The sequence below is a fragment of the Lycium ferocissimum genome, unplaced genomic scaffold (genome assembly GCF_029784015.1).
Source record: "Lycium ferocissimum isolate CSIRO_LF1 unplaced genomic scaffold, AGI_CSIRO_Lferr_CH_V1 ctg5541, whole genome shotgun sequence".
NCBI classification, from domain to species: Eukaryota; Viridiplantae; Streptophyta; class Magnoliopsida; order Solanales; family Solanaceae; genus Lycium; species Lycium ferocissimum.
This window is the reverse complement of record NW_026726021.1, coordinates 57,358-77,998: the sequence shown is the minus strand read 5'-3', so window position 1 is coordinate 77,998 and position 20,641 is coordinate 57,358. Positions and strand designations below refer to the sequence as shown.

Genomic DNA, 20,641 nt, shown 5'->3' with positions numbered 1-20,641 from the left:
ATTAAAAAGTTTTAAAAAAATTTGAAAATTATTGTGAGGACTACAAAAGTCCCCAGGTTCGATAAATAAAAAGTATTTTAAAAACAAAAAATAAAAAAATTGACTTAAATAAATAAGATTAAAACATAAAAGTAATTAATTAAATTTTTTTAAAAAAATTAGGAAATTATTGTGAGGACTACAAAAGTCCTCACATTTGCTCTTATATAATATAGTAATATAAGTGTATAAGACCGTATAAAAAAGTTTTTGGGCCAAAGCTTTGAAATGTAACTTTTGATTTTTTTTTTTTTTTTTTGTAATGTGAGTGACTGTATATTTCTGAAAATTCCGCATAAAAAAACGCAGGACATTTCTCCGATAGGGTCTCGTCAAAGTGAATCAGAAAACGTAGGTAAACTAATTCTTGACAATGGCAAAACAGAAGGAAACTTCGGCCATGGAAATCGACGATCAGAGTTCTGATCAGATGAGTAACCTCAAGTTCTCCGTCAATGGTACTCCTGAAACTTCTTCCTTCCTTTCTCCAATAAATATTCGAATCTTCTACATCACTCAATTTTACTTTTATATAATATGTATGGTTTTCTAGTGTTACAGCTTTTAAAATCTGCTCAAATGCAACATGGATTGCGATTCGGTGATTACGCTCGTTACAGGTCCTGTTCCATGAATAAGTGATTTAGGTATCATTTGTTTTGACTGATTTTGGTATTAAAAGGTTTAAGAAATTGCAGGAGGTATTGTACGGCTAGATTAAGGAGATTATATAAATCCCTCAAGTTCACTCACGGACGTTTGAAGTATACTAAGCGTCCCATTTCAGTATCTACGGTCACTGAAGTCAGGTGTGTGTATTTGCATTTTGTTTGTCATGTTTTCTATTGCTAGTGTTGATTTGGTTCTCCCTCCGTGCCCGCTTATGTGATATAGTTTGATTAGGCATGAATTTTAAGAAAAAATGGAAGACTTTTGAAACTTTTGGTTTAAAACAAGTCATAGATATTTGTGTAGCTATAAATCATTTCATTAAGAGTAAAAAAGGAAGTTAAGTTAAATTATTTCTAAATATAGAAATGTATCATTCTTTTTGGGACAGATTAAAAAGAAAAGTGTATCACATAAATTGAGAATGAGGGAGTAATATATAAATAATGGATTGTTGAAAGTTTACGGTTTTTTTTTTGTTCTTTGAAGTAAGGGACCCCTAGCATGCCAAAGCATATAGAAATGTGTATGAAGATTTGTTTTTACTTATGACAACAATAAAAGTTACCCATCACTCTCAAACTAATTAGGTTCAATTATGAATTTTCTACATTTTGTTCGGTCCATCATGAGGAGCTCTAAAATTAAATATTCTCAAAATCCCCCTCTTTTTTTTTTTTTTTTTTTTTTTTTAAGATTACAGTGAGTTGGTGCATCAGGGTCAGCTTGCACGTCGTTTAACTATTCCACCGTGCACTTGCTACCTCCCATTACTAGAGTTACTGGGTAACTTTATCCACCAGGGTTTAGGCGAGTGGAAAGAAATCGTCTAGTGTTTCTTTGTTGGGATCCAAATCCTAGTCTCACATGATTTTCGTCCCGCTTGATTGACCGTTAGACTACGCTTATTACTACAATGATATATTTCAAACCATATTAAAAAGTGATCAGTTGAAAATTCACGCAGGCATTGCCTAGTGAAGGTTTGTCAGAGAAGGGAATTAGAAGAGTTTCTACTGTATTGGGTTATGTCATTCAACAATTATATGTTTTAAAATCTAAAGTTCTAATTTCTGACATACCCACTTTCACATGCCTACGACAGCAGGGGATTTGCTTTTACGGGTCGAGCTCGTCGCATGGGGTTTGCCTAGTGCGGGTTACCTCTCTTGTGTGGTTTGCGAGCTATTGCACAGGAGCTGAGTTTACCCTGTGCGCACCCAAAGGGTTGCGGCTGCGGGTTCCCATGTCATAAAAAAAAAAAATCTGACATTGTTTGATGTTGATTAAGCTATCATGATGCCTTTTTTGGAGCTTTTGGGTGCATTTTCTTGAGTTAATTTCTAAAAAGTTGACATGTTAAGATCTAGTTCCTTGAAGAAGTACAAGAAGAAAAGTATTATACTTATTTTTTGTAGCGTGATCTATGTTTCCATTGATATGGCACAGTTTCAGCTCACCGAGGACATGACCTTAGATAGGAGGTTGTGGAGGACTCAGATTAGGATAGAAGGCTAGGTGGCTTACCCTTTCACCATAGTAGTTGCAGTTTTGCTCGTTTGTTTATTGCCATTTGGTTTAGGCATTTGATTCGTGCTTATATTTGTTGGTAGTTGTACTTTGATTATCTTATTTATCTATAGTAGTTAATGCTCCTTTCTTTCCGGACCGTTCTACCATGACTTTCTCGGTATTCGTTGTTATCATATTATTTTCGATATGCTTGGCCCTATCTGACCTTTTGTCTTGTTTTCCTCTTGTTTTCCTCTCTTTTCCTCTCTTGAGCCGAGGGTCTTTCGGAAACAGCCGCCCTACCTTTCAAGGTGGGGGTTAGGTCTGCGTACACTCTACCCTCCCCAGACCTCACATGGTGAGATTATACTGGGCTTGTTGTTGTTGTTGTGTTGTGATCTATGTTTCCATTGAGTTATGAACAATCTTACTCTGCCCAATATGAGTCTTATTTTCTTTGTTATCTCCTGAATGTATACACTTGTTTAAAGAAAATGTCAATGATTTGCACTCCTTGTAGGTTTCTTCACTTGGTTCTCTATACAGCTGAGAGAGCCTGGAGTCATGCTATGGAAAAGAAAACATTGCCTGATGGACCAAATGCACGCCAAAGAAGTTATCTCATTGGTCGGTTGAGAAAGGCGGTTAAATGGGCTAGTCTTTTCCAGGAATTATGTTCTATAAAGGGAGACTCAAGAACATCTTTAGAAGCGGAGGTATGCTTCTTGTGTCATGATTCTCATTATCTCATATACATGGCATTATGCTTGCTCATGAGAGCGTTTGATTTTAGTCATTAGTCCAAACCTTTGGTCATCCGCGAACCCTGAGGTGCTGAATTTCTCTCTCTATCTCTAGCATGGCTCTCGGCGTACGATAGCTAATGTGTGCCACTGAGTTTTTTTGGTCATGGCTAGGGGTCGGGGAAAAGGAAAAGGACGCGGATGAGGTCAACAAACACAACCATTAGTACCATTTCGAATTCCAGTAGCTGCGACTGCAGCTTCTTCTTCGACTGCAAATGTGAATTCGGTGCAGAGTGCTAAATCAACGGTGTTTTCTGGAGTACGGGTTTCGCCGGCGATGGTCAGTCTTTGGGTCGATTGGACCTTACTACTACTCCTTCGGCAAGGGTTGATGGTGCTAAGGGAGGCTCTAATGGAACAGTAACTGCACCCATTGTGACTGAGGCATTAGATCAAACAACTGGTGTGTCCAATAACAAAGGGAAGTTACTAGCATGGACTAGCTTGTTTAAGAACAATAGATCAGCTGAAAACGGTATGCTCTCACCTATATCCCCCCACAAATTGTTCATGGACAACCAGTAGTCTAATTGGAGAAAGACGAGGTTGAGCAGGAGACATTGAAATGGCGATGTGCGCTGATTGCCTATTTCATAGGTGCTATCCCAGGGTATAACATAATGTGCAGATTTGTTAGTCAAAATTGGCCTCAAGTTGGAGATCCGGATCTGTATCTCCATGAAGAGGTTACTATGTCATTAAGTTCCAAACTATTGAGGATTTGAATGAAGTCTATTATTCTGGATCCTATTTGATCAACAATAAACCTATAATCCTTAAACCCTGGACCCTTGAATTTGATTTCAACACTGAGGTTCCTACTGAGATTCCGCTGTGGGTTAAATTCCCAAAACTCCCTATGATTTGTTGGAGTAGCAATTCACTTAGTAGGATAGCTAGTGTTATTGAAACTCCCATCTTTACGGAGGAATGTACTTCCAAGCAAACTCGTATTTCCTATGCTAGAATGCTTGTTGAAGTAAATGTCACCAGAGAAGCAATCCAAGTATTGGATCCAAATGGTCGACAGTTCACCCAAGATGTCGCATATGATTGGAAACCTGAGTTTTGCCAAAAATGTCAAGTAGTAGGACATCAATGCCCTCCACCTCCTAAACTTGATAATGGAAATGTGCCACAGAGGAGAAGAAGAGGAAATAGAAAAGTGGATATGGAATGGCAAACCAAGGGACCAACTATTAATACATCTAATGTTGCTTCCTGAAGCCAAGTAGGGCTACCAACAGTGAGATGGTTACAAATGTTCCTGCTCAAAGTCTTCCGGTGAGTGTTCCTAATCCACCAGCTGCTCCAGTAGTAACTCAAAGTGTTGAGAACTCTGCTACTGTTGAAACTCAACTTGCTGCACAGAAGGAGAAGACTCAGATAAGGAGCCCTGAACTTAATCTAGCAAATTTCCCTACCCTAGGCCCTTCAGCAAAAATAGGTACTGTGATAACTAAAAAGAGGGCAAATGTGTCTCATACTCTACCCCCGACAAAGGAGGTGGCTCTAAACCTTCATCATGAATTGGCTTTTTTGGAATGTTAGGGGTATGAATAAATTGTATAAACAAAAGGAGTTGAGGAATTGCTTAAAATAAAGAGCATTAAGCTTGCTGGACTAGTTGAAACAAAGGTTAAATCACACAATGCTAAACAAGTATGGAATAACATTGCCCCAAGTTGGGGGATGGAAAGTAACTACCAGAAGGCAGTGATTGGGAGGATATGGGGGATGGAAAGTAACTACTAGAAGGCGGTGAATGGGAGGATATGGTTATTATGGGATCCAAATCTCGATGAGGTAGCTATTTTGACAGTGGATACCCAGTTCTTACATTGCCATGTCAAGGACAGACAAGGAACCCTGGATTGTTTAATTACAATAATATATGGCTATAATGCAATTAACCATAGAGAGACTCTGTGGCAAGGGTTGCAGTTGGAATTCATAGTCCTTAGCTGATTGTAGGTGACTTTAATGCAATGCTCCTCCCTCAGGATAGGATTTTTGGGAATCCAGTCACTTATGTAGAGACCAAAGCTTATTTTGATTGCACCACTGGACTTCTATTATCTGAATTACAGTGGAAAGGTGAGTATTACATACGGTCAAATAAACAGGTTGGGGCTGATAGGGTCTGTAGCAGGTTAGACAGGGCTTTTGGCAATCATGAGTGGATGTTGCAATGGGGTCATGTAGTGACTGATTATGGGGTTCCTTTCATTTCTGACCACTCCCCTATGCTATTGGCCCTCAAAATCATGGCTAGAAATCTTAATGTTCCATTTAGATTTTTCAATGTGTGGGCAGGGCATTTAGATTTCCTACCTATGGTGGAGCAAATTGGATGTACAACTTGGATAGATTGCCTATGAAAGATGTATGGTTAAAACTTAAGGCTCTTAAACCCAAGTTGAAGCAGCTGAACAATGCAGAGTCCAAGAACATTTCCCAAAAACTTGTACTAGCTAGAGAGGAACTGCAGTTATAAGTCCCTTATGGGTAAGCTGCTCCTTCAATTCCAGCAGTTAACAAGCTTACAATGATGAAAGGCGCAACCCTATCTCAGCAGCAGAGATGGGAGTTATGTGCAGATGTTACTGGTCAAGATGTGTGGGCTAGATTACAGGCTATATAGATGATGATAAGGCTCCAGGTATTGATGGTTACAACTCCCATTTCTTTAAAAAAGCTTGGCCAGTATTGAAGGATGAGGTGACTTTGGCAGTTAAACAGTTTTTTACTTCTGGAGAACTGTTTAAAGCTATTAATTGCACCATGATCACCTTAGTTCCAAAGATTCCTAATCCATTGACAGTAAAAGAGTATAGACCTATTGCTTGCTGTACTATCTTGTATAAGATTATAGCAAAGATCTTGGCTTCTAGGATCCAGAAAGTTATAGCTAGTATTATTTGTGATGCTCAAGCAGGGTTTATCCCTGGAAGGAAAATCTCAGATAACATGATCCTGATAACATGATCCTGGCTCATGAACTGGTCAAGGATTATGGTAGAAAGAACACCTCTCCTAGATGCATGGTGAAGATTGATTTACAAAAGGCCTATGACTCTGTGGAGTGGCCCTACTTGAAGCAAATTATGTGTGAATTGGGTTTTCCTGCCACATTTATTTCCTGGATAATGGAATGCGTGCAAATTGTCAACTATACTATGATGGTGAATGGGGAAACTACAAAGCCATTTGATGCTGCTAAAGGACTGAGACAGAGAGATCCTATAGCATGCTGTTCTAGCTTTTTTTAGCTATTATTTCTACTGTACTTTTGTAGCTTGTCCAGCTTAGGCTTTATTTGTTTCTCTTTCTTGGGATAGCTAGTTGTGTTGAACTGGCTATGGTTTGTAATGTTGGCACTTGGTAATTAATTAATACAATGTTAGTTACCCAAAAAAAAAAAAGAAAAAAACGGAAAAAAAAAAAGACATGCTGAGTTGTTGATCTTCTCAAAATGCTTTTTCCTTGCTATTCTTCAAGTCTTATGGTTCATTTTCTTTCGACAAGGATGATTTTTCTGAAATATGTAAAGTCAGGCAAAGAGAACTCATGCCACTAATGGATAAAATGTATTGGTGGTAGGAAAGCCATGGGTCCTTAAGAATAACTGTGTTCCAGATTTTGGTGGATAAGGTTGATTCATATGTTAATATCTTATGACTTAAAATTATATAAGAAAACAGATGCTTTTGTGACTTCTTTTTTTTTTTTTTTTTGATATGAAGTAGGATGTTTCATCAGAAAAGCATCATGTAGATGCATAATTACAGATAGGCAAAAATACAAAAGAGAATTGCAGGCCCCCATATATTGATTCCTTCTAAAGTTAAGAGTACTAATAAAATCTAAAAACTGTTCAGTATTAGATACTGGGGACAACATTGTCCAGCAAAAAAGATTAACTAAGCATTTGGCTTTAAGAGCTTGAATGGGAGTTGAGGTATCATCAAAACATCTCTTGTTCCTCTCAGTCCAAATACACCAAAAAATTGCAGCAGGAATCATATTGCAGACCTTTCTGATGGTCTTATCAACTATCCATAAACTCCAAGACATGTGGCATCATCCATAAACTTCGGCGACTTATTTCTCCATTTACCTTTCAAACCTTGCTTTTGTCAGTGTTAAAACTGCATTTATTTCTGAAAAAACACTGGACTTAATTCACAGATTTACTGTCTAATAGCTGGCACTACCACAGCTTTATCCAGCAACAATCATTATGGGTCCCCACTTGTGGGATTTCACTGGGTTGTTGTTGCTGTAATCATTTTGGTCCATGAGGAATTTTTACTTCCAGTTAAGAACCTTACCCTTTAAAGAACGTCTGAAGTTTTAGACTTTAGGAGGGCCATTTGTTGTATGAAAGTTTCAGGAATTAGCATTTGAAGAGCTTAGATGGGAGAAGTTTCAGGTCATCTTATGTTATCATATGTGTCTCTTCAACTTGTTAATCAACGATCAACTATACCTCAATCCTAAAATTAGTTGGGTCCGACAGTATGAATCATCTATATATTTCATTCTATTTGGGTCCATGTCATTATAATACTGGTAAGTAATTCGTCTTGTGATGCAAATTAGATGTTCTCTAAATCTTGTATTTATTTCAAATTGGACCTAATTTAAGTGTAAAAACCACAATTGAGTATTAACCCCAACTAGTTGTTATTGCCTATATGGATCTTTTTCTTCTACTTGATCAATGAATAGATCTTTTGCTTCTATTCTGTTTTGTTCTTACTTAAGTCAGCAGTGATTCCTACAATTGTAGAACGTTTGAGACAATTTCTCTCAATGTTATTTTAGTTTTATCTCGTCCCTTGTTAGCACCTTTAATTACCATAGTGGTGCACCTATAAGCGGATATGACCCAAACAAATATATTATCATGAATAGTCATCAAATTATAAGTATTTTTTTATACTGACCGTCCACTTACCACAATTATCTTTAATTTGTTAATGGAACCGGTTTGAAGCTTACATAGTGGACTTGCCTTGTATTTTCGAATGACTTCATAACTTGAGTAAATTCCTAAGTGTTAGTATCCTTGTCTAGGTAGTAGCTTATACTCTTGGAAGGATAAAACAAATCTACCCAAGCGACTTACTTGGATAAAAAAGATAAAAGCGAAGAAAAGAGCTTCATTCTGATGACAATTAGGGGGCCAAACTTGCTGTTGAAGTTTTGAGGGGAAGAAATATACATATATTAGCTGGTGTATGTGCAAATGCTCAAGAGAAAGCATGGTCCAAAAGAATGAAGCTCTTTTCTTCGCAATTGATAAGTTGGAGGTTAGTGGAGAAACCATTACTGATCCAAAAGAGATACAAGACGAAATTGTTGCTTACTATGAGAAACTGTACACTGAGACAGCGGTTTGGAGACCACAGCTAAAAGTTACAGAAGATCAGGTGGATAAAGCAATGCATTAGCACAGTCAGATTCTCTGTCTGGATCAACAGAACCCCTAAAAGTTTCTTTCCATCTCAGAGGTGTTTGAGACGGGGACCTTTTAGCCCCATTTCTCTTCATCTTAGCAATGGAAGGTTTGAGTAACATGATCCAAACAACCAAGGAAAAAGGTTGGGTCAACGGATTTCAGGTGGACAATAGAGGAGCAAACATCTTGGAAGTTACTCATTTGCAATATGCAGATGATACGCTAGTTTTTTGTGAAGCAGTTGAAGAACGGATTCTAATCTTGAGGGTTATCTTCATCATATTTGAAGCAGTATCAGGATTACTATCAATTGGGGGAAAAGTTTCATCTATCCAATCAATGAAGTTGCAAATGTGGAAAACTTGGCAGAAAAGTTGGGAGGTAAAGTGCTGTTACCATTATCAAAAAAAAAAAGTTGGGAGGTAAAGTGGGAGAGCTTCCAACAACATATCTAGGCATGCCTTTGGGAGCAAAAAGCAAGTCTAAGGGAATCTGGAATGGAATGGTTGAAAAGTGTGAGAAGAGGCTGACAAAATGGAAAAGTCGGTATCTTTCCTTGGGAGGAAGACTGACTTTGATTAATAGTGTGCTTGATGCACTACCATCTTACATGATGTCAGTATTTCCTGCTCCAGTTAGTGTGATAAAAAGAATTGATGCCTTAAGAACGGATTTCTTCCGGCAGGGCAATGAAAAGAAAAAGTCTCATCTGGTCAATTGGGAGGAACTGACAATGAGGAAGAAAGGAGGAGGTCTGGGGATCAGAGACATGAAAATGCAGAACAGAAGTTTGATGATGAAGTGGTTATGGAAATTTGCAACAACTAACAATATGCTATGGAAGGATGTCATCTCTGCAAAGTATGGTCTGGAGAATAATTGGGTGACAAATGTGGTGACAACACCATATGGTTGTAGTGTATGGAGAGCAATCAGAAATTTATGGCCTTTAGTCCTAAATAGATCCAGTTTCAAAGTTGGAATGGTCTGAAAGTTTCATTCTGACAAGTGGATTGGTCATCAACCTCTAAAGCAACTATATCCAGTTTTATAGACCTTGTGCCTTCAACAGCAAGCCACTGTGGCTGAGCTATGGACAGGACAGGGTTGGAATTTACATCTCATAAGACACTTGAATGATTGGGAAATGGAAAGAATAGCAGCTTTCTACTCAACAGTTGCTCATTTCAATAGTTTAACAGGGGGAAGGAACACTATGGTATGGAAGATTTGACGGTAAAGGGATGTTCACTGTAAATTCAGCACACAGGAACATGAACGCATCAAACAATCAGGAGGTAGGATGGCCATGGAAGATGATATGGAAAGTAAAAATACCCTACGAGGTAAATTGCTTTTCTTGGCTGTTGGCAAAGGAAGCAGTGTTGGCTCATGAAAATTTAAACAAAAGGGGATTCCATTTGTACTCTAGATGCTATTTATTTGGGGAACAAGCAGAGACAATCAACCATCTTTTTTTTTGCATTGCAGATGGGACAGATTAGTTATGGAAGATAGTCATCAGTCTGAGGAAGATCAGGTGGATGAAACCAGGAAGTGTTAGAGGAGTTCTTAGCTGCTGGAACAGGGATGACAATGCTGCAAGAAAGGAGGAGATATGGAAGATTGTCCCAGCATGTATATGGTGGACAGTATGGAAAGAAAGAAATCAAAAATGCTTTGAGGGCAAACAAAATGGTCTGCGGAAGTTTAAAATGAATTGTTTAGCTCTGTATTATTTTTGGTGGAAACAGCAAGTCTTAGCAAACTGAAGATATTCTTGATGTTTTAGACTATTTGTAAGACAAAGCTATATAGATAGGAGACTTAAGCTGTAAGTTGTAATACATTGGAAGGGGGACTACACTTTTGATGTAGTATACTGTGGATATATAGTTACTGTTACAATCCTCCAAAAAAAAAAAAAAAAGCGTGGTTCACATGTAGCTACATCGAGAGGTTGTTAGTCAGTTGTGGTGGACACGGGACAGTAGTGAATCTGTTCGACTACAATTATTAATGTTGGCTATGTCAAGGATGTTATATTCAGCTACACTCTCAGAAGATGAAAAAATGCAGCTTCTTCTCTATCAATCCGGTTTTAAATAACGATTTTAAAGCCGCCATTTCAACTAATCTGTCTGCCTTTTTGTGTGGCTAATCATTTAGGCGACCTGGTTTATCAAGTTTCTTTGCTCAATGAGAACTTATACATATTTGCTCTTAAGGAGGTGGTATAATGAAAAATCTGTTTTTAAGTTAGTATAATTGGTCGTGCTATTCACCTTGCCTTTATATGTTGGTGGTAGAACAGAGAATCAATTGTAAAGAATCATTTTATGTTGTTAATTCTCTACTTTTTAGTATACTGCTTGTATGTGGGAGATTTTCTATGATTAGTAGAATTATTTACCTTGTGAAAAAAAAGAGAATCAAACTTTGCAGATTGTCAAAATAGGATTTTTTTGGAAATTTTGCATACACGATAGTGAATTAATCTAAATTACTGAACACCTCCATTCCTTTTCTAATCACACCCTTTTAGTATTGTGATTATTTTTTTTCATTGCTCTTGTGTAGGTGTGGTGTTTCATTTTGTGTTTCAATGCTTAAAGCAACTCAATATAGTATTTAATTATTGACCGAAATCTTCAAGAAATTTATTTTATAGTGTGATTGAGCAATCTTGTTTCCTGATCTGCAGGCTTATGCTGCATACATGAAAGGGAGTTTATTGTTTGAACAAGATCAAAATTGGGAAGTTGCTCTAAAGTGCTTCAAAAGCGCCAGGTAACATAGTCTTTATGGAGATGTATACTTCTCTATTGCTGACAGTATAATGGCCAGTGTGTCTTGTTTGTTTTCAAACACTATCCATAGAGGAAGTTGTAGAACAATCTCTTCATTGTCCTGCTCTCCATATCCGCATCTCTAATTTAAATCATACTATTGTTTCAACAAGGTCTTGAATGCTCACTTTCTGACTAATTTGGATAGGGCTGTGTATGAGGAACTTGGGAAGTATGGAGATCTAGAGAACCAAGTATTGTGCCGTGAGCGGGTCGAGGAACTGGAACCTAGTATCAGATATTGCTTACACAAGATTGGTGAGTCTAACTTACAAACTTCTGAACTCGTTTCCATCGGTGAAATGGAAGGGCCTGCACTGGACCTTTTCAAAGCAAAGTTGGAGGTGAGCTGTCATTTCTGAGTGTATCTACCATTTAGCCTGATAAAATAAAAGCTTGTACGATATATAGGCACTAACTTTTTGTAAGATATCAATGTTTCCATTGTACTCAGGGTGCTGTCTTTCTCAAGAATTTTTTGAAAAATGAGTTTTGAGGATTATTTGCTCCTAATTGATCTATCACTCTCTTTTCTTTGTTTACAGGCTGCTATGGCAGAGGCAAGATCTCAGCAGGCAGCATCTATGACAGAATTTCATTGGCTTGGAATTAGATTTCCAATTTCAAATGCAAAGACACGGGTGTCCATTTTGAAAGGTATGTAATTACTTCGATGCAAAAGGTTTGAAAAATGTATCAATAGCCAACTTACTGGAGGTTCTAACATTAGATTTTTTTTTTTTTTTTTTTTTTTTTTTGTGTCTATGAGTTTGGAATTCTTCTAGTCTACTATTTTAAATCAAATTTTATTTCTTTCATCCTAGTTTCGGGTTTTGGTCTGCACACTTGTGTTCTTTTTGCAACGAAGCATTTCTAGGCATCCCTTGATATTTTCCATGAGCTTTTGGATGTCTGTCCTTGAAGTCCTTGTAGGTTGCAGAGCACTCTCCATGACCCTAATGAGTTGCCTTCTAATGTTAAGCATGTTAACAGTGGCAGATTTACATGTCTAGTTCCAGCGACAGTGGTGATAAATATAATGAAGTATAAATTATGTAACAAGATGAGGCAAACATTGTAAGGAAATGCTCACGAAGAATGCTATGCTATACATAATGAAACGAGTCCATTATCTTACAAAGAATGAAGTATACGGATGCATATATTATACCTAAAAAAAGTACATCAACGTTGTTGCTTTTGCAAACCTCAGTGGGAAATGAGAATTTTCACTGGCTTGAACTTGAGAGGCTCGTAATGTAGGTTTATTTCTCCTCTTTTTTGCATCTTTAGTGAAATACTCCACTTGTTTCATTTTATGTGGCACTCTTTCCTTGCTAGTTTGATCCAAAAGAATGGCACCTTTTTATAGTTGGAAACAATTTAACTTTAAACTTTTCATTTTACCCTTGATGGCATATTACTACCATATATAAGGGAGAATCCCTAACTTTGTAGTCCTCACATGATTTTTTTTGTCCATTCTACCCCCAAATTAAGCTTTAATTACCTTCAAAGTTATCACCTATTTTGGTAAATTTGAATAACTATACGGGCTTTTTAATACTACAAAGAGTGATGATATGTAAAAGGTGATAGTGACACTACAAAAAAATCTATTTATTCAACCAAATTTAAATATTTTTTATCGATTTTACCCCTAATTGAAGCTTTAATTTTGGTAAATTTGAATAACTATAGGGGTATTTTTAATGCTACAAGGAGTGACGATGTGAAAAAGGTGATAGTGACACTATAAAAAAATTTATTTATTCAACCAAATTTAAAATTGATCAAAAAGTTTGTTGTCTTTTTATTTTTTATTTTTTATGTGGAACTGATTATTAAACTTGTTTCAAATTATTTTATTCCTATAAAATTTATTATAGACAAGTAAATTATCATGACATTCTCTTTCTACCTCAATACATGCTTAATCATTAAATTAAAAATTATTTTGATATATCTAAAAATATTTGACAAAAGTAATTACATACACGTTTAAAAAATTACAATATAAATTTGTTTAAAAATTAAATTAAATTAATAAAAAATATATCATTTCTTAACATGTTTTTTTAAGGAAAAGGAAAGATTAAAGTAAGAAAAATAAATAATTTCATGAACTTTTTTTTTTTGAGAAGGCAACATGGATAATTTCATGAACCTTTGTAGTTCCTTTTGTATAATTTAATATGATGGAACATCTACAAAAGTATTTCGTCATACAAAGACTTTTATTTATTTAATTTTAAATGCTATTTTATTTATAAGTTAACTTCGTTGACGTCATCATACAACAATTTGTAGCATCAAATATTTTTTTATTATGGTAAATATTTTGTTTTCCCAAAAAATGGGTTAGCCAATATAAGTTTAGTTGAGAAAAAATAAATAGGCTAATCCAACATAAGGTAATACTCAATTTGAATCATTAGAGACTGTTACCCCAAAAAATTTCAGTATAATAAAAAGGAGAAGAACTTTGGTGCATGCATTTGTTTGAAAATAAAAAGGAAGTCTAAATATATCCTAAGAAAAATGTTGTTTTCTAACTTACAAAAACTTTTATATGATTCAATATTTTAGAAACATTGAGAAATTGTCGAACTACCTTTACAACTAATATAGTGTTACAAAAATAAAATAAAAAGCTAGAGTAAAAAACCACACACAAAAAAAAAGGTTGTAAATATAAATTTTAATGTAGTTTGGACCCGGGCTCAGCACTGGCCAATTGACACTAGTGCTTTTATAACCTCAAAAATATCATGGCATGTATATAAGACTAAGATCCAAAATAATTTCTTTCTTGCTTAAACTTCGTTCCCACTCAAACACTCCCACATAAATTGAAATGGGAGTGAGTAACTTTTAACCACTTCTTTGGATTTTGGTCAACTAATTGCATATTTGCATATCTGTCTTGAAAACATCATGTTGGTTTTAACTTTATCTCAAGCTTATATTATGCACTGTAAAACTCATCAGCTCAGGAACTGGAGAAAGATATCCATGGCTCAGCCGCTGATTCTCTTCCAGCGGAGAAGAAACTACTGTTATATGACAAAATATTTGCAGCATATCACGAAGCCAGGAGCTGCATCCGGAATGATCTGGTGAGTAAATTTCAAGTTGATCCTGATATTGCATACATTAACGTCCTGAATTGGTTCATCTTACACACATGGTTTTTCTTCTAGGTTACGGCTGCTAATTCGGAAAATGTGAAGGATGAGTTAAGTGGCCTGGATAAAGCCATTGGTGCAATTTTAGGGCAGCGAACCATTGAACGGAATCAGTTGCTAGTCAAAATAGCTAAAAGCAAGCTCAACAAGGTCCGTGATGATAAAAATGAAAAGGTCGCAAAGCCCGAGGAGCTTGTTCGGCTGTATGATCTACTGTTACAGGTAACAATTATTCTGAGCGTTATTTTCTTAATTACATTCTTAATCAGTGCAATTGGCAATATGACAAGACTCACCTTATCCATTTTTTGACTGCACTATTACCTGCTTTCTCTGTTGCAGAATACTGCTGATCTTTCTGATCTAGTTAGTTCTGGTAGAGATAGAAAAATGGAAGAAGTTGCCTTAGCTGAAGAGTGCGAAATGAAAAGTATGGTTTTCCGAGCAGAAAGGTTCGACTTCTATTAGTTCATTATATTTTGATCTTTCATTGTTTTTTTCGTTATGTGACAGTTGAAATGAAGTTTCTGGTAAGAAGGGGAGAGTGAAGACTAGGATATTGTACCTATCAAAAAAAAAAAAAAAAACACTAGGATATTGTTTTAGCATTTCTTATGGGTCAGGGGTACTATGTATGATTAGTCACTTTACGAAAGGGAGATCTGGAACTTTTAATGTCCCAGATGAGGAAGTTGTACAACTTCAATGTACAAAAAACGCAATTTCCAAAAAAAAAAAAACTTCAATGTACAAAATGCTCACGTGATGATCAATGAAATTATGGGTCAGTGATACTATGTATGATTGTACTTTGTCTGTTTGGAGTAATTTGAAATTGTGGTTCCAGTGCCAATATCTATTAAACTATAATAAAATGTTCATCATCTTATTGAAGGACATCATTGGGTTAGTATATTTGCCTCCTGTCTGTAACTTCATGACTTGGATTGAGTTTCATTCCGCACTTGTTCATTTTGATGTGGTATACCTGTAATTTGATGCATTCATTTCAACTTGTTGCTAGACATTACGAATCTTGCTGATCCTTCTATTTTAAGCCTATTCTGACAAATAATTTTGCTTTTGCGCTGTGATGAGGCTTGTTATCCAGTCCTCTTGCCCCTCTTCCCCCATGAACCGCTAGTCATCTTAGCTTTTCAGGATCTTACTGGGCTTTCGAGGTTGCAGATTTGTGTAGCTTTAACATAGTCCTAGAATGAGTATCTTCTTGTTTGAAATCAATTAAAAGCTTTTACTTCAATTTCCCGCCAGGTGCTTCTACTTAGCAAAGTCCTATAGTTCTGCCGGAAAGAAGACAGAAGCTTATGCCTTGTACTCTCGAGCTCGTTCTTTAGCTGATGCAGCTCTTAAGAAACTGCAGTCCGCTAATGCTGCTGATCAGGTAAGTACTTAATCAGTCAAACTACCTATTGTGCATGTGCTCTAAATCTTCAATGATAGAGCTTCTTAGCTGCTTCTTATAGGATGAACTAGTACGAAGATGCCTGTGCTAGACACGTGCCCAACTCCAAAAGAATTCTACTTCAAAATGTTCAAATGTGTATCTGTATCTATTCACAATTTTCGGAACTTCCTCACAAATTTAATCATCTTAAGATCTTTCTTTTAACTTGTAGTATAATACAGTTTCTACAATATTAAACTTAAGTTGATTAAATTTTTCCTAAAAGATTAAATGTGATATGAACTTCTATAGTTTTAAACTTAGTAATGTATCTTTATACTCATTAATATTTACAATTGTTTTTTATATGTTACTAAAAATTTAAATATAATAGCTAATTCATTTTTTTTTTAAATTTTCTGATATCATTCAACGACAACATATCCAATGAAATCCACAAAATGGGAAAATTTTCTGAATCATTATTTAGTTTAACGGTATTTGGTCTTGAGGACGTACTCAATATAGAAAAGACGAATCCAAATAATACCTTTTGTTTTCTTAAGAAGGAAATTTGAAACTGATGTTAAAAATAGTGAAAAGTTGCTCTATTATACTTTTTACTTTTTATAAATGAAAAATATATGCTTGATTTATTTTACTTTTTGGATAGTTGGTATTATTAATTAATGAGTTAAAATGTGCTCTAGGACAAGTGGGTACATAACAAAATGTGTCTAAGATCCAACATTAAGCTATAAAATTATTATTCTATTCGTCTTTAAAGAATGATGGCACAGTATGAGGGTCACCATCTAATCTTTGTTATATATTTTCATTTTCAATATAGTAATTATTCTTTTTTTTTAAATATCATAATTTATTATAATCCTCTTAAGTTCCCGGATACTTAACTAAGTATTATTTCTTCTCTTAAATACTATGTAGAGTTTAGGTTTTTATCTTGTTTTATTTTTGAACAAATTTACGTATTGTAAAAAAATATCTTCTTTATCCAGAAATTAATCAAAGTTGACCTTAAACTGAAATCTGAATAAGATCTTTGAAATTAAAAAATTAATGAGGTGATCCTTATTACGTGAATAATATTTTTGACAAAGCAAGTAAATTAATTCAATATTTTCACCCAATATTTTTTCTGCAAAATAACTACAAGTAATATAAAAGATTTGCCCACAAAACGGTAAGGAATTTTTAAAATTCATGTATATATGTGTGCAGACTACATAGAGAGGAAGGAATTGTATCTCATGGTTTGCTGAAGAAATACTAGAGGGCAAGAAAGTGTTGGGGGGATGGGTCACGTGGGGAAGTACAACCGTATTCTTTTTTTTTGGTTGGGGGAGGGAGCTGAGAAAGAATGTGATGATATAAGCAAAGGGCAGTTGGTCAAGGCACATCTAATTTTGTATGGCAGCTAAAGTAAAGTATTCCGTCAGCCAATAACATTGCTCTATTTTGACACGTTTATGTCAAACCCTCATGGGCCCATGTTGTAAAAGGTGTGATTCGCTTGGCATTTAAGTGAGAGATTCCTGGTATTTTCGTCATTTGAGTGCACAACAAAGCACTAGAGTCTATGTTACGAGTAAACAATGCACAAAAGTGAGACAAAATGACCACAATGACATAAAAATGGCTTTTACGACTTTAAGCAGCCATGTTGACCTTCAGCTACTACTCTCCCTCATATAAGTAGTAAATTATGAAGCATAATTATAGCATTATTATTTTTTCTACTTATGTTCGCTTTAATCAGTAAATGATTATGAGTGTGAATAATTCGTCCTTTCCGTTTCTCCTTTCGTCATTGTTTTCTGTCTATCTGTATCAGGTCATGATCAAGGAACTGAAAGCACTGTATAATGAGAGCAGATCTAACAGCTGTGTTGAGCATGCCAAAGGAATTATGGAGGAGGAAAAGGCTCCAGAAAATCTCTCGAAAAAGATTTCAAATATCTCATTAAATGGAACTGATAAAAAGGTATTATTTGTCCTTCCATACGTCTGATGAGTACTATTTTGATGATTCCCGTTAGTTAATATTTTGTAGTTTTCACCTTTTCTTCGATGTTCTTGGTGCATATGGAACCACACATTCTTAGATTACTATCTGAAACTAGGGAAGGAACCCATGAAGTTTTTCTATGTCGTTGAACTACTTCCAACCAACTTCATCTATGACCTTTTCTGATTGGTTTTGATGACATTGAAGAAAGAAAGTTTGGATTCCTAACGTGAGGGTTGGAACATTAATTGTTTGAACTAAGAGGTTTAAATTCGTGGTAATTCGGAATCTAGTTAACACTGCATCTCGTATCTTTCAGAGGATACTGCATTTTGTGTGCATGATTCCTCAAATCAAGAGGCATATTGTGAAATGAAGTTGTAAATTCCGTTGCTTTTCAAGTGTTTGTGCTGGACAAGGTTTCAACTTATGAAATGATAATGCAGTTGGGGGATTTCTTCGTGTTATAATTGTGGTCATGTAAACACGAACAAGTAAGAATAGTGTTTCTTCATTGATAATTCTCACTGAGCACTTCAGCATTGTGTTTGACACAAATCCGCCCCAAGTAGAAGTTCCACTTTTACAGTTCTTTTAGGTTTTTATCCATTTAGTACTAGATGCTCCCAATTGTTGGGCATATTTTCTTGGTACTTCTATATAAGCTAGCACAACCTTTCCCATTCTCTTCTAGTTTTGGTTTGGTACAGATTAGGCTAACCTGAATGTTTGAAGCACCAGGTATTACAAATAATTCTGCCTTTGATAAACTTTTGATATTCAATATGTGGTAGTTACTTAAAATGTTCATGTTCATGCTACTTGTTAATTAATTCCATGGCAGTTGATTGCCTATCTGTTTTGTATTCCAAGAATTGGGTCCTTTATCATCTTTATTTGTTCGGGGTTGCTTTTTAGGCATTATATTTTGCATTCTTCCTTTTCTAGTTTGTCTAGTTTCTGCTTCCATTTCTGTTTGTGCTCTTCTGATTTCCCCAACGTGTGTAATCCATTTGTAATACTTCTTTCAGATGGAGAAACTTCTCATGGAAAAAATGGATACATACGAATCAGCTGTTGGTGAAGCCAACATGAAGGCTGTTCCGCGAATTGAAACTTTTCCACCTGCCTTCCAACCAGTTCCTCGCAATCCCATCGTGTTGGACCTGGCTTATACCCTTATTGATTTCCCACCGCTGGACGCTCGGATGAAGAAAGATAAGAAGGGCTTCATTAGTAGATTTTGGGGCTGAGCTTCTTTTTTCCTTGGTCTTTGATTTGTCAGTTGCACCATAGAGTTGAGGCAATTTTTTCCAATTTTAAGCTGCGAAATTGTTCGACATGCCTTCAGAAAATTTTTCTATACCTGAGAAGTCTCACAAGATTTCATTCTATATGCACTATGTTTTCCCAGAAATTTTTAATTTTGGAACAGACATCAAAAGAATCTTGAAGAGGTCCTCCATTTGGTTGCATCAAATTGTTTGCTTGAACAGACGGAACTCATTTACAAGTGCATTCTATTCTCAAGTTGCATCTATCTGTATCTCAACCAAAATGAAAATTACCCGAGTTTGTTCTGGAATAAAGGAGGAACATCAACGAGCTCTATTGCAATTTGAAATCAAAGTTAATTCTAAACAGCTTTGGGTTGGATTCTTAAAGATGCGGTCTCTCTGTAGTTTGTCTCTCAAGTTTTTAACATCTCCCGGCGATTTGACGCCGTTCCTAATTAGTAAGGGAAGTCGTATGGTGCATCTCTCAGGTTTACTTAGTCTCTTTTTGTTGAAACTGGCAATGGCTCAACTTCTCTTTATGTACGTACTTGCAACTGGTTAACTTGCCTAAAGTATCATTTAGACAGTCTATTAACAATCACATGCCATTCTCTGCCATATGAATCACCTCCATTCCTTCCGCGCTCATCTCTGTTTCCATGAGTGTGTATTTCTTTAGTATGACAGATTGCTTCAAATTGGTCTGTTTTCTGTAAGTTTGCCCTTTTAGGGATTCAACCTATGTTTTGGTACGGGTATTTGTCATCCGAGAGGATCTCTAGATTGATTTTGGTTAGGTCAGCTCTACGTCTAACAATAGACGGTTAACATATTTCTCTCTGGAGCCAAAAGTTATCAACCCTGGTCATTACCAAAATTCTCAACGCGGTATCTCGTCTTCCGAGTCAGTCAAATATTTGCGAGAATTTTATGTATTTTAAACCGCAGGTTTAGATAACAATGATTGATCGAAATATTGGTAAACGCATTAGTTCTTGGTCGTGGGAGGCAATAGAAATGATTTCAACATATCGGAATTGTAAATTATCAAAAGTTAATTTTGACGTTTCCGGTGATAGACCTGTAGTTGGAATTATACTTCCTAAATCAAAATGTCCCACATTCCAGAATCTGAGCCAGAATAAAGAAAAGCACATGGTAGTATTTCCTCCATACAAGGTCAACTTGATTAATCCATAAGATGTTCTAATTTCAGAAAACTTAACAATATTTGCTACTGTCACTAAAGGAATCAGCAAGTGCTGCGTTTGTGTTGAACCAAAGAGAAAAAATATGCAAGGACCGTGGTTGGTCAACGAGATGGAGTGGATCAATGGTCTCTCTATACTTGTTTTTCACATTTAGCATCTTATGGTGATCAACATTGTTCACAGCAACGT

The 20,641-nt window shown here is 35.9% G+C and overlaps 1 protein-coding gene across 1 annotated transcript; it reads left to right on the top strand.

Annotated features, from left to right (window-relative positions):
* Nucleotides 1–270: 270 nt before the first annotated feature.
* On the top strand, nt 271–19,502 carry LOC132044933 (uncharacterized). Its single transcript, XM_059435473.1, has 13 exons — nt 271–497; nt 593–659; nt 738–848; nt 2,741–2,936; nt 11,198–11,283; nt 11,491–11,686; nt 11,888–11,999; nt 14,334–14,461; nt 14,546–14,752; nt 14,873–14,982; nt 15,803–15,932; nt 17,791–17,940; nt 18,996–19,502. Exons 1-13 carry the CDS (start codon nt 413–415, stop codon nt 19,215–19,217), a joined length of 1,800 nt encoding a protein of 599 aa, XP_059291456.1. The 5' UTR covers nt 271–412; the 3' UTR covers nt 19,218–19,502.
* Nucleotides 19,503–20,641: the final 1,139 nt, after the last annotated feature.

Bases quoted from the DNA above. Each gene is read 5' to 3' on its own strand.
- LOC132044933 (XM_059435473.1), top strand. From the start codon at position 413: ATGGCAAAACAGAAGGAAACTTCGGCCATGGAAATCGACGATCAGAGT. The intron at 2,937-11,197 runs GTATGCTTCTTG...CCTGATCTGCAG, and splicing joins GAACATCTTTAGAAGCGGAG to GCTTATGCTGCATACATGAA. The intron at 11,687-11,887 runs GTGAGCTGTCAT...CTTTGTTTACAG, and splicing joins TTTTCAAAGCAAAGTTGGAG to GCTGCTATGGCAGAGGCAAG.